Source organism: Meriones unguiculatus, chromosome 20 (assembly GCF_030254825.1).
Source record: "Meriones unguiculatus strain TT.TT164.6M chromosome 20, Bangor_MerUng_6.1, whole genome shotgun sequence".
NCBI lineage: Eukaryota > Metazoa > Chordata > Mammalia > Rodentia > Muridae > Meriones > Meriones unguiculatus.
In genome coordinates, this window is record NC_083367.1 from 24,531,309 (window position 1) to 24,546,254 (window position 14,946).

At 41.2% G+C, this 14,946-nt stretch overlaps 1 protein-coding gene across 1 annotated transcript; it reads left to right on the forward strand.

The window, feature by feature from the left end:
• Positions 1-6,346: 6,346 nt before the first annotated feature.
• On the forward strand, positions 6,347-7,360 carry Taar5 (trace amine associated receptor 5). The gene has a single exon (XM_021653705.2). It carries the CDS (start codon positions 6,347-6,349, stop codon positions 7,358-7,360), a length of 1,014 nt encoding a protein of 337 aa, XP_021509380.1.
• The last annotated feature ends 7,586 nt before the right edge of the window (positions 7,361-14,946 follow it).

Consider the following 14,946-nt stretch of genomic DNA (forward strand, 5'->3'; position numbering starts at 1 on the left):
CTCATTTCTTTTAGCATCTGTATTCAGGAAGTAGATTTGTGGTCAAAGACTTAGAGAGACAGATTCTGAGTTTCATACTGCTATCCAAGTTGATCTACAGGTGTATATTATTTAACCTGTCATTCTGTAACATTAATTAGCTGAAAACAATGGGGCTGACTCACCCAGGCTTTGACACAGGTTTGGTTTTTTCCGTGTCAGCACTGGACAGTCTTTCTGACGGCCAATGGCAAGCATTTGTGAGATCAAGTGCCAGATGGGAGAAATGGACTTTGGGCTGAGGACAGACTAAAGCTCATTGACCCCTGAGGAATGGGAGCACACAATGCATCCTGAAGCAGATGTACAGAAGAAGACAGTAGGGAGACTAGCACCACTGATAACAATGTTTCCATCATCAGCTGTGAAACCTCAATAACTGTTTCCAGTGTCTGTGCAAGATCTGACATCTTAACACTACAGGACATTTTATTGGCTTTGAATATAGAAATTTAATTCTTAAAGTTGGTATATTCCTTTTTTATTGCATCAACTAATACCACAATGAAAGTGAAATGGAGAACTTAAGAAGTCAACTATCAGAAAGACAAACATTTCAAAGGCTCCCCCACAATCCAGATGATCAGATCCACAGCACAGATTATTAGCTATGTATCATTTTGGGTCCTTAGCTAGGAGACTAAAAATGATGAAATTCTGACAACTGATTACCTCATTTATAAACTTATCTTTAAAGCTAACATTAAAAATAACCAACAATCACCACAGAATTACTCAGCTATTTACCATGACTGCTTATTACAAACATTTCATTCCACAAACACAACTGTACAATCTCTAATATGTCACTGTATGCTTATTAAAGTTTTAATTTTCACCTAATGATTCAGAAAAATTGAACTTACCCTGAGTTTGTAAAGTATATGTTTGGGAGAGGAGCTGGCACCCCAAGCCAAGTCTGCAAGCGTGCTGTGCAAGTAAGCTAACAGTGAGAGACACCAGCCTTGGCTTTCTTACAACACGGGAAGAAATACTCCTAGCAATTGCAAGTGTCTTCTCTCATCCCTCTTGCATAGGTGCATGTACTGGGGACATATTTAAGGTTAGATTAAGACAAGCTAGAATAAAATATAGTTACATGATAGTTAAACAGTTAAACATTAGCTGGAGATAGGAGCTAGGTAAAACACCGAGTATATTAAAATATGCTGGAAGAATAGCTCAGGTGATGGTAAAGATGTTTATATCCCTCTCCTGAGCTCCTGGCCTACTGCTGTATAAACCAGCCTGATTGCCAGCCTAGTTAGTGCTTAGTTGTAAGAGAAATGAATGGAGATAAATTTTGGTTGCAATTTTAAAGCTTGACATGCTAAACACACACACACACACACACACACACACACACACACACATTTTATTTTTATTTCAGAGCTTCATCCCCTCAAATGAAAAATAAAAGCTTGTAGCAATTTTTAAAAATAATGAAATGTGAAATTCTTCAGGGCATCTGTCTTTGATAATAGAAAGTTATTGTCTTGCTTTTTTTTTTTAACTCACAATATTTACTCTAAACTTGAGCAATGGGGTGGGGAGAGATAAATTAATTACTGTTTGCTCACCATCACTCAAGAAAGCATGGGAAATTTTTGGCTCTTTCTTTAGGAAGTGAGAAGGAAGATTTTTCTAATCATTCTGGGGAAGAGAAGGAACTGCAGCTTCTTGGTTCAAAGTTAGCTCCTTGAGGGAGAAGTTGACACTCTAATGAAGCAGACACAGGGGCCGTGGGATACTGATTCTGAAAATGCAAGCTCTCCGTGGCGTGCACACCTGTAATCCCAGCATTCTGGAGGCTGACGCAGGACTACAAACTGGAGGCCAGCCTAGGCGACATAGCCAGACCCTGTCTCTAAAAGGCAGAAAGGAAACTCCACATGACTTCAAGCTGGAAGTGAAAACGGGACAGGACTTAATGTGCTAACTTCCCCCAGATATTAAATATATAAGGTACATCAGTGTATATGTATTTCTCTCAATTTGACAGGTGGTATTCCAGAACTCGATGATATAAATACATGGAAAAATCTAAAAGACACATCATATCAGCTTTACCAGACACACATTTTATATTAACTCTTAGATATCTCAAACATCCCTCTTTGGGGACTATCTGCAAAAAATGTCTCCTTACCTCAGCACATCTCACTCATTCTGCAGCTCCCTAGGTAAAGGAGTGGGTAGGGTACCAGATCTGCTGTGGGGTCCCTCTCCTTGCCTCTTTAGGATGACAGTGGGTTTTTTTTTTTTTTCACTGTCCCAGCATTCTCAGTGTGTGTCTCCTCGCTGGACCAATAATAACAAAACCAATCTGAGGTTTTTTTTTTTCCCCCTCCTGGTGCAATCTCCATTATTTTACCGGGTTTAGTTTCCTGGTAGGTAACTTAGAGCAAATGTTCCTGAACCAAGAGCAGCTCCTGTTCCAGTCTCTTACCAGGCAAGTGAGCATGAGTCTTCCCTCAGTCCAGTACTCCTCTCTCTTTTCCCTGTCTGTAGCAGGTTCACAGGACACAGGCTCCCGGTCCTGAGGGAGGCCCCTGGCAGGCTGCTCCATCCTCTGTATTTGAGCATTAAATGTGCCTCTTGAGTCTGCATTTCCTGTATCCTGCAGTTTGCACCATCTTCACTGGGTACCAGTTGAGAGTACAGGAAGCCACCAGAGAATGGGCTCCAGAGAGTGAACTAGCTTTGTGATCCTGAGGCTGTGGCCTCAGAGACAGCTCAGCTCAGTCCTGAAGGAGGTCAAAGGTTGGGAAAATGGGAACATGTGAAATGGGGAAAGAAGGAGCAGAGAAATATGGGAGGATATAGGAAAAGTAAATGTAATCCATCAAATGTTCACCTTATGTCTCACCAGATCCCCGTATGCCAGACTATTTCTTCTTTTAAAGATTTATTTTAATTTATTGCTTTATTTTAAATAAAATCATATTTTATTATTTGTTTAAGTTTAATATTTTTATCATTTAAATTATTTTATCACTTCTCTTTATTCTCTATCATGTGTCTAGGTGAGGGTAAGGGCAGAGGGTCATGCACACTGAGCGCAGTTGCCCCTAAAGGCCACAGACATGGAGTCCCCTGGAGCTGGAGTCACAGGTGGTGTTGAGCATACTGACATGGGTGCTGGAGAAAGAACTCAGGTGCCTGAGTGGTAGGGCAAATGCTACCCTAGTGAATGTTATTCATAGTGATCTTATTATTATTATATCAATTATATTCATATCATTAATATTATTATATTAACAACAAATAACAATGACAGCATATTATTACATTAATAATAATTATATTAATCCTATTATGTTATTGTTATATTATATATTATTATTCACAGTGATCATATTAGCTTTTCTGTAGCATATTCTATTGTAGTGGATCCATGTTTCCTACGTGGCTCATGCAGGCCAGGTCCTGGGAAAGCCTTTAGACTCCGTTCCACCTCATGAGGATTGTATTGATGGGACCCTGCAAACAGACAGGAATCTAAAATCATGCCTCTTATAGAATGCTATACCTGAAGTACAGAGAGGCTTAAAAATTCATATCAGTAGGGCATGCAGTCCAGTCTTTGAGAATATAAGAATACTTATTTAACAGTGTAAACTGTACAGAGGAGGTCAGGCAAATGCACAGGGTTGAGGGCAACAGAAAGTGGGAGCCTTTGAAAGACATCAGGAAGTCCTCCTTGTTGACCAGCATGCTACAATAAAACATAAATTTCTGAAGAAAAATTCCAAAAGTAACATAAAAATGAAACATAAAGAAGCAAATGCCTAAGAGAGTATAAACTTAGAGAGTATGCAAAATAGCAAAAGAAATTAACTTTTGTTAATTACCTAGTATCCTCCAGTTCAGCGGTATAATGTGTTTCATTTAATTTTCTAAATATTTTAATCCCTGGAGATTAGAACTTTTTGTTCCCAACTTCAAGATCACTTAGCTCAAATGTTAGAAATGAAATTCAAAGCAGAATTACCTGTCTGCAAAGCCCATGCTGTTTGTATTCTAATAATCGCTAAATTTTCCAGCTAAGGCACTACTAAAAGGGGTATCTTCAGTAGTCCGTGAACACACCTAGAATTACTTCTTTATTTGAAGATGGTTGCTTTTACTATTAATCCAGAGAATGCAAATCCTCATTTTATCAACTCGTTGTGGTTGCTCTTTTAGATCACACATATAATTAGAAACAGTGAGAGACCTTGGAACACTCGGCCCTAAATGAGATGTCTCCACCAGATACCTTCACCCAGAGCTCAGGGAACCTCAAGGAAGGGGAGGCTGAAAGAGCGTCAGATCCAAAGCGGATGGAGGGCACCAAGAGAGCAAGGACCTCAAAATTATCTGAGCAAAGCTCAAATGCATCCACACAGCCCAGGTCCATAGGCTTCCAGTTTGGTGTTTTTATGGGATACTCAAGTGTACAGATAAGTGGGTCTATGTTTTTTGGTGCCTTCTCTCGGGCTCTTTTGTTTGTTTGTTTGTTTGGTCCAATTCTGATGTCAGTTTTTGTTTTACCTTATTATATTTTGTTATAGTCCTTTAGAAGCCTGTTTGTGTTCTAACGTGAGAACGAAAGCGAGTGTATCTCAATGGGAGGAGAGGTGAGGAAAATCTGGGAGGAGTAGAGGGAGAGGAAACTGTAATCAGGATAAATTATGTGAGAAAAAAATCCATTTTCAATCAAAGGAAAAAGAGAGAAACAACTCTTAAAACCTTAGTATCTGGCTGTTTCTAACAGTTCTCAGCAGGTCTTTCTGTCATGACCATCCTTCAGAGCTGTTCTCTTAAGAATCTGATTTTTTACTTATCTATATGAAACAGTTCAGACTGGCCTCAGGCATAAGATCCTGAGCTTTCGGGTTGAAGGATTTGCAGGTGTACACTATCACCACTCAAGTAATGATTAACCAGGGCTATTTTCCAGGTATTTCTATGTCAGTAGAAATGTACAAAGGAACTCCTGGAGAACCCCTCTGAAATGAAGTAAAGCATATATCTAGTAATTATCAACAAAGGAATAACTTTGTGGCTATCCCCAAACACAGGAGTGAAAGGCAGAATCTAAAACTCAGTGTGTTTAAATTTCCCTCTAATTAATCGCCATGTTGAAAAAAAAATGCAAAGGAGAGCCCGGTCCCTTGGCACTCCTTCACTGTTCATTTGTATCACCCCACGTGGAGGAGCCGATTCTGCTGTCAATATAAGAACTCCCCTGATCTCTTGCTTGTAACTTTTGCTGACAGAAGAGCTCTGTGCATGTCTGTGTCCACATGGGACAGATACCTCTTTTGTGGAGTGACTAATTCCAACCTGAGTAAGTAGTTTGGAAACCCTCAGTTAAACATTTTTCTTTTTCTTTTTTTTTTTTTAAGTCAGGTTTAATGTATCCCACACTAGTTTTGAATTGACTACTGCACCAAGGATGGTCCTGGACTCATGATTCTCCTGCCTCCACCACCCATGTGCTGAGATTATGGGCGTGTGCTAACATATCCAGTGTATATGGTTCACAAATCCCGGGGCTTTGTGCGCACTAAGAAAGCATCGTACTCACTGAGGTACATCCTCAGCCCCTCAGTGCAGTGTGTCAGCGGGCATTTCATAGTCTACAGGTTAGCATTTGGTAAATATTTTCTCATCTTAGGTAGTTTTCCTCTGTTTACTATATTTTTAAAAATTTGCAATGCTAAAAAAATGGCATTAAGGAAATTTTGTCCCTTTGTTTATTTGTCTGCTGAATTCTTCTTTGGGAATAAATTGATAAATTAAAAACTTTAACTTCCTAAATTACTGTCAATTTACTTAATTATTGAAGGTTAGATAATCTCTCTCTCAAAAAAAACGTTTGTTCACAACAGTTAATTTGTCACTTGTGTTCAGATTCAAAACTTTAAATCTCACTTTGCATTTTTCAAGGGCTTTACAAAAAGGAGAATACATATGGTCTTCTACCTAATTATTATGACACACTTTGCTTTGAGGAGACATTTAGCCTGCATCCTTCTTTTCCTCTTTTTTAAGGATATCGTCCTATAGTAGTTTTAAAAGAGTCTCATCTGACAGGCTGGCTAGCAGAGCTGGTTCCAATACCTCTAGTGCCACGCTCACTTGATGGTCAGGGAATATTTGATCCAGCACCCAGGGATCAATTAGTTCAATCACCCTTTACTTTTCTTGATTTCATTCTGTAATTGCTTAAAAAAATAATAACTATTATTATTATTATTATTGTGTTGTTGTTGAAAAGGTGACCCCTTCCCAGAGAGAGCTGAAGAGGGACCTGTAAATGAGAGCTGTCCTCCTCCCGGGGGCTGGACAGCAGCCTGCAGCACTCTGCTACCAGGTGAATGGGTCCTGCCCCAGGACGGTCCACCCTCTGACCACCCAGGTAGCCATCTACCTGGCCTGCGCGGTAGGTGTGCTGATCACCGTCCTGGGCAATTTGTTTGTGGTGTTCGCGGTGTTCTACTTTAGAGTGCTTCACACTCCCACCAACTTCCTGCTGCTCTCGCTGGCCCTGGCGGACATGATGCTGGGTCTGCTGGTGCTGCCCCTGAGCACAGTCCGCTCTGTGGAGAGCTGCTGGTTCTTTGGAGACTTCCTGTGCCGGCTGCATACCTACCTGGACACGCTGTTCTGCCTCACCTCCATCTTCCATCTCTGTTTTATTTCCGTTGACCGCCATTGCGCCATCTGTGACCCCCTGCTCTACCCCTCCAAGTTCACAGTCAGGACAGCCCTCCAGTACATCCTGGCAGGGTGGGGTATACCGGCGGCCTACACCGCCTTCTTTCTCTACACAGACGTGGTAGAGAGAGCACTCGGCCAGTGGCTGGAAGAGCTGCCCTGTGTGGGCAGCTGCCAGCTGCTCTTCAATAAGTTCTGGGGCTGGTTAAACTTCCCTGCGTTCTTCATTCCCTGCCTCATCATGATCAGTTTGTACGTGAGGATCTTCGTGGTGGCCACCAGGCAGGCTCAGCAGATCAAGGCCCTGAGCCAGAGCTTAGCTGGGGCGGCCAAGAGGGAAAGAAAAGCTGCCAAGACGCTGGGCATCGCTGTGGGCATCTACCTTGCGTGCTGGCTTCCCTTCACGGTCGACACGCTGGTCGATAGCCTCCTTAGCTTCATCACCCCACCCCTGGTCTTTGACATCTTTATTTGGTTTGCTTATTTCAATTCAGCCTGTAACCCCATTATATACGTCTTCTCCTACCGGTGGTTTAGGAAGGCGCTGAAACTCCTCCTGAGCAGGGCGGTCCTCTCACCACGGACACGAACTATTGATTTATACCATGACTGATGAGTCGAGCAGGAGGGAGGACAGCGGTATAGTCACATCCCTAGTCTGTAGAAGTCCTACGAACACCCCAGTGGGTCACAAGAATTCTGGGAAATATCCAGCCTCTAAGTCATTGCTACGGAGGGCTGGGGTTTGCTAAGTTCTTCCCTCTGTAAGCTTCGCGGACCAGTCAGGTGAGGAAACTCCCAGCTCTCTGCCACACTCTCTCCCTAAAGAAACCAAGCTTACACCATTTCCTTTCTAAAATGGCCAGGAAATGAAACACTGCACAATCTAACTGGGAAACTTTGCCCAAGTCATAATTTCGTATCATGCTCAACAAATGGAGTCCAACATTTGTAATGTCTTTCTTAAATGTTCATTTTAGAATCCTCCTCTCCTTAGAATCTGGCTGTTTAAGGGTTTGGAAGCCGTGTCTGTTATTTCAATGTGGGATAACTTTATATTGTTAAGGGAATATTTTCTTCCTTAAAAAATTTGAGAAACTAAAGTATTTGGTGTATTTTGTCGTAACTACCCACATCTTGCCATTTAATATTTCTCTTTCGTGTTTGCATCACACAAACTAAACCTGCTATGTTCCTACAGTAGTCCATGATTATGAAAATCATAGTGCATGATTTTCAGAGGTAAAACAAGTACCTGAGCCCTATGCACAGAGGATACAGAAAGAAACACCCATTAGCAGTTGTAACTAACGAGAGTCACCCTTTTCTGTGTGTTTCTTGCATATTTCCTAAAGTCTCTGCTCACCTTGCTTTCACATTCTGCACTGTTTCTGTCTGCAAAGGAATTCTCTTCCTTTGTAAATTAATTTGAAGCTTCTGAATTCCATGCATATTGACAGGTGTGTGTTTACAGTTTTGCCAGTCTCAATAAACCGACCATGGGCGAATGCCTATGTTTCTGAAACAACTTTAATGTTAAAACTCACAAAGAATTAACCATTTATGCAGGTTAAGTAAAACAATCATTCACACTTGGATAGCAGTCTTTAAGGAAGTTAATGTCTAGAACATATTTTATTTTCTTTTGTATGTGGAACCCAGATTTAAAATCAACATATCTATATTATGACTATAAGCTCTAAGATGCAAATATCATTGTGGCTTTTGAGCAGTAGAAAATCTGTGTTCAACGACAGTCTCCTGAGACCTCGGCATGATGTGACACTTTGCTGAGTTTATACTCTCTAATCGCCCTGTGCCCTGACTCCTGTGATCTATGCACTTCTGAGGATATGGTAAAGACTGTGGACCTCACATCAGAATACAGTTTTAAAGTGGATTATATATATAATATATATAATATATATATATCATATATATATATTATATATATATATATATACCAAAACCCAAAGAAAAAATCTTGGCAATAGTCACATCTGTACTATAACAACATGTGAAAATATCAAACAAACTTCTGCCAGCAGATGCAATGAAATGATTAAAGCTCAAAGTAGTGAAGAGCTAATGAAATTGTACAATATCAGCAACAGCTATACTTAGATGTGAGGATACAGGTTTCTGTTTGTGAAAAATATCCCAGCAAGTGCTAAGATCACTGCCGGTTCTGCCCATATGAAAAAATGGAACAGATAAAACTTCAGGTATGGTCCATTAATAGAAAGGTAGACTATTCTTCATCATATAAGACTCTCTTTTATGGTCCTTGATCACTTGTCCCTTGTGGAGCAACATAGCCAGCCCACAGAGAAAGAGGATCCAGGATGTCCTGATGGAATCTGATAGCCTAGGGTCAGACAGTAGGGGAGGAGGACTTCCCCTATCAGTGGATTTGGGAAGAGGGATTAGCAGAAGAAGAGGGAGGAAGGGTGGGACTGGGAAGAGATGAGGGAGGAGACTACAGCCAGGATACAAAGTGAATAAATTATAAATGAAAATAATAATAATAAATATTGTAAAAATATATAAATAAATAAAGTAAAATATAAAAGCAACAACAACAAAAAGACTCCCCTTTAAACATGAATTCCAGGCACTCTTTCATACACAATAGCTTTGGGTTCAAATGTGAACAGAAGGCAACCAGTCAGATGTCACCGTTAATGCCTTAAAGTGTGGTACATGAGAAATGCTTGTCTCCATCAAGAGCATCCAACAAGAGAGGAGGTCAAAAGTGCCTACTAAAATCTGTACACCTAAAGAAACTAATCAAGAGGGAGGACTCTTGCTAAAATGCTCAATTCCTATCCAGAAAGGCAAAGAGGCTGGACATCAGAAGAAGGAGAAAAGAGGGAACAAGTCAGGAGCCTGACACAGAGGACCTCTGAAAAGCTCTGCCCTGCAGACTATCAATGCAGATGCTGAGGTTTATGGGCAACCTTTGGGCAGAGTGCAGGGAATCTTATGAAAGAAGTGGGAAACAGTAAGATCTGAAGAGGACAGGAACTCCATAAGGAGAGCAACAGAACCAAAAAATCTGAGCACAGGGGTCTTTCCTGAGACTGATCCTCCAACCAAGGACTATGTATGGAGATAACCTAAGACCCCTGTACAGAGGTAGCCCATGGCAGTTCAGTATCCAAGTGGGTTCCATTGTAATAGGAACAGGGACTGTCTCTGATATGAACTGATTGGCCTGCTCTTTAATTACCTCCCCTTGAGGGGGAAGCAGCATTATCAGGCCACAGAAGAAGACAATGCAGCCACTCCTGATGAGACCTAATTGACTAGGATCAGAAGGAAGGAAAAAAAGACCTCCCCTATCAGTGGACTTGGGGAGGGGCATGCATGCAGAGGGTGGAGGAAGGGAGGGATTGGGATGGGAGGAGGGAGGGAACCACAGGGGTGATACAAAGTGAATAAAGTGTAATTAATAAAGAAAAAAACTGAAAAAAAAGTGCAATCATGGTGGCAGTTGTGTGTGTGTGTTTATGTGTAGTACTTGCTTACATTTCTGTGTGTGTGCGTGTTTTACAAAACATCAATAAAGTCTAGGGGCTGGAGAAGTGGCCCAGTAGTTAAGAGCACTTGTTGCTTTTGTAGAAGACCCAGGTTCAATTCTGAACACCAACATCAGGCAGCTTATAACTACCTGTAGCTTCAGCTCCAAGGGATCCAGTGCCCTTCTCTGGCCTCCCCACAACTAGTCTATAACAGAACTTCTACTGGGGCACACAGTAAGGCCCCAGGACCTAGACTCTGTAGTTCCATTATTTCTAAGGTTTAGTCAGTTCTTTCCATCATTGCAGACTGCTATGGAGGATCATACACACATGAGTAAAGACTAGGGTCCCTATATCTGAAAGACCTGGGTCCAAGTCCCAGTTGCCCCTACGGTCTAGGTCATGTGGCTTTTCCAGTCTAGCCTTCAGGGCCCCTTTTTAAAAGTATAAGATAGTAACATCTTAGAGATTTCATTGAAAATGGTTAACCGGCCATACATGACAATTTTAACTGCAATGAAAACAAACACATGGATCGTTCAAATCTCAGCCTTTTCATCCTTAATTCTTTTGGATGTATTTTTTTTTTTTAGACAAATAAGTCTTTTGAAATAACCATCTATGATTTTCTATTGATTTACAATATTATATAACATCCATGTGAGGAGAGAGGGAGGGAGGGGGAATGGAGTAGATTGATTGATGTGACAGGGTTAAGTAGATCAATAGCTAGCTGCATCCCAGGGAGGCTGAGAACCCAGCAGTCGCTCAACAAAGCATCGTGCCTCAGCAATTTCCACTGAAGGGCTGGAGCTTCGCAGAGTCCACGTTAAAAGGATGAAGCAGCTGGAGTCTGATGTCAGCAGAGGGCAGCAGAAGCATCCTTAGCCACATCCAGGTTTAGAAACAGGGCTTGTCCGCCAACCCCTTCGTATCTGAGCTACCCACTGGAAGGTGATACACACTTTGAGGCTGGATTTCCCCCGGTCTCAGTTATTCCTTTTAAAAAACTCTCTAAAACATATCCAGGGGTGTGTCTCCCAGGTGATCCTAAATCCCACCAAGCTGACAAGTCAGCAAAGTCTTAATGTAGCCTACACACCTTTATCAGAGACAAACAAGTATAACATGAGTAAGAAAGCAGAACGTTAGGACTGTCCCATTCTGATAAATACAATTAAGAGGTAGAAGGGGGGAAAAAAAGAAAGAAAATAGTAAAGTAGTAGAAGGTTGCCAATGCTGGCCTCCACAGTAACTTTTCTGAGAGAAACCCAACAAAGAGGAGGCCCTGAGAATGACCACAATCGGCCTTGCAAAGGTGAGAGGAAGGAGACGTGGGTAGATGGATAGACATGTTACAGAAACAGACCCCCCTGCCCCATGACACCAGTTATACCTAGAGGGACAGGGAACTCAGCCTCGCTGTTAGCTGATGGTCTGGCCCTGGATAGCGCTCTAAAGTAGTCAGACTCCAGCCCTATGTCTCATAGTTTTTCTTGGGTACGTAGCATCACTTTTTGACATTCCCCCCCTTTTACCTTGTAGTCTAGTTGGTTACAGATGTCGAGCAGAACTTTTACTTTTCCCAATTTTGTTTGTTTGCTTTTCGAGACAGGGTTTCTCTGTGTAGCCTTGGCTGTCCTGGAACTATTTTTAAACGTAAGCAGGCATGCTTACAGATGCAGAAACAGCAAGGTCAAATAGCTATTTTGGTACAGTTCAGTTCTCTACTTTTATATTTTTCTGTATTTTTATGGGGGGGTAATACTTTTCTTTTTACTTTTTGAAAATAAAGTATTACATAATTCCCTCCCTCAAACTTGCTATCTATCCATCCTTATCTCTCTCTCTCTCTCTCTCTCTCTCTCTCTCTCACACACACACTCACACACACACACAAACACACACACACTCCCTCACCAGCCCACTGTACCCAGGAACAACTCTGATTTCGTGGGAAACATTTTGGAAACAAAAATCTCAGCATGCCTGAGTCCCCAAACCAAAGGCCATATCATCGTTTTCAGAGACGTTGCTATTGAAATGGCTGCCAAAGTTTTCAAGTCAGCTTCGGTATTACTCTAAGTCCTCAGCGACGGTCCCTGTAACCTTCTGTTCACTAAATTCAGCAAGGTGGGGAAGAGGCCCCTGTGAAGGTCCACTTGGTTGCCCACTATCCCTGGCCACTAGGTGGAGCAGTCCGCTTGGCTTCCGGCTGATGGACATCAGTGAAGCATGAAGGAAACTTCTGGTTGAAAGGAGCTGTGAAATCCAAGCATACCTTAGTCACTCATGTGAGAGCAGCTGCCCACGATCGCGCTCCAGCATTTCAGGGCTTCACATGAGCCGGAAATCAACATTTTAATGCTAGGCTAGGAGGTAATTGTTTTTGCGTCAGCTATGTCTAAACGCACGCCTGATCATTGTATCCTAGACCTGTGATTGGTCTTAGGGCTTTGAGAAAACTTCAGAATAGGATACTGCATATCATGAATACATTATGCTTTGTGTGTGTGTGTGTGTGTGTGTGTCTGTGTGTCTGTGTGAATACATATGTTCATTGTGAGTATAATCTAAAAATTATTGAAAAAATCATTGGCAAGTTAAACTTACATGTTCTCTTAAGTGTAGAATTTATTAATTGTATTCCTTTGTGGCATTTCTTCCTGTTTGTCTTAAATTTCTTCTTGCTTTTATTTATTATTTGTTTGTCACAATTGTTTCATAGGACAGTTCATTCAAATATATCACTTACCTCAACCATGTTCACCTCTCAATACCTTCCTTTTACCTCCTTCCCACCAGTGCCCTAATCTCATTTCTATTTTTATGTCATATATAGTAAGTGTACATTATATGTGTATGTGTCTATATGACTTTCTATGTCTGTGTAAAATCTAGAATCCACAAATGAGAGAAAATTTATTTGTCTTTCTGAGCTTGACTTGTTTCACTTAACACGATGGTCTTGAGTTGTATTCATTTTTTTTTTCTGCAGATAATCCAATGAAATTCTTCTTTCTGGCTGAATAAAACTCCATTGGGCTTCTATAAAATTTTTCTTTATCCATTAAGTCTGTTGGCAGTTAAGCTGATTCCTTAATTTGGTTATTGTAAACAACACTGCAATAAGCTCATCACTGTAGTATGTTGATTCAAAGTGCTTCGGTGTGCACCCGGAAGTGGGATGGCTAGGTCACATGGAAGGCCCGCCCACCCCCCACCCCCCACCCCCCAAGAAATCCCCACACTAATTTCCATTGTGGCTAGACCGGTTAGTATTTCCGCTACACTGTGTAAAGGGTTCCCCTTTGTCCACATTCTCTCCAACAGCTGATCCTTCCAGGCTCTCTGTTTTAGTTATTCTGGGTGGGATAAGATAGAATGAACCTCAAAGTAACTTAAGCTTGCATTTCACTGAGGGATAAGGATGTAGAAAAGTTTTCATATATTTGTTAGTCACTTGTACTTCATCTTTTGAGAGTAATCTGTCTTTTCTATTAGCTCATTTCTTGACTGTTTTGTCTAGCTTTTTAGTATTTATGTTTTTTAAAATTTCTTTATGTAGTCCAGGCGTCACTCCTGTGTCAGGTATATAGCAAGCAACCATTTTTTCTCTTGTTCTGTAGACTGCTAAATTTTTTATTTCAGAGAAAAGAAGTTGGCTTATTTGTTTAAAGAATATTTGCAATGAGCAACATTGTTTTTTGCCAGACTCGTGGTTTACAAAAGGGGGAATGCTATTCCTTGTTTGCATGGCATTAATCATAGATTTCACTATGATGTAGGCACAAAGTTGATGTTTGGTTTAAAAAAAAAAAGTAAACCAATGAATATTTGAATGTTTGCTGTTACTTTATACGCTACATAGTTACTGAAACTCACAAATTCTTCACAGTAATTAAATTTTATTAAAGAAAACTAGAGACTTCACTTGAAAGATAATCTCCTTAATGAACAAGTAATATTCTGTGCACCTAAACTGACCAGGGTGACTCGGGGCTCCATTTGTCACTTAAAGCATTTCCAAACAAAGAAGCAACCACATAATCATAGGGCCTTCACTCTGGAAAGCTCAGTGGCTTCAGACTCTTACTCTGGGAAAGGAAATTGCGATATGGGAGGACAGCGACAACAGCCTGATCCAGCTGGTGCCCATTTGCAAACTGTCTCCCTATACTCTAGGGTGTCTCACTTGACTGAGTTGACTAAAATTTCCAGTGAACCTCCTTTTGTATGTTGTCTTTGAAAGATCAAGGAAAAGCGGGAACCGGAGGAAGCCTATTCATGCATGAAACGCAATGTTTAGCAGGCTAAGGTCCACATAGAAGCTTTGTGAGGAGAAGAGGGGATCTGTGATGCTTTAGGAGAATATGCTAGGGAAAGGGGAAACCCAGAGGACTAAAAGAAGGAATGGATGAAGGAAATTAAATGAAAGGGGTGTTGGTTTGCTCAGCTCTGAAGTAGAAAACAATAAGTTAACATGTATTGGTCACATTGATTTTTCAGAGCAATGGCAGCAAGGTGCCCATCCTAACAGGGCTGGGAAATGCTAACTCATGCTGTCTAGGATGAGCAGCCATTATCCTTCTCCATTAAGGGTCTTCTTAGACTTTTTAAAGACTCGGTTCACCTGCAGATTAAAGGCACCTGATGTATTCCTCTGTGCTGTCGC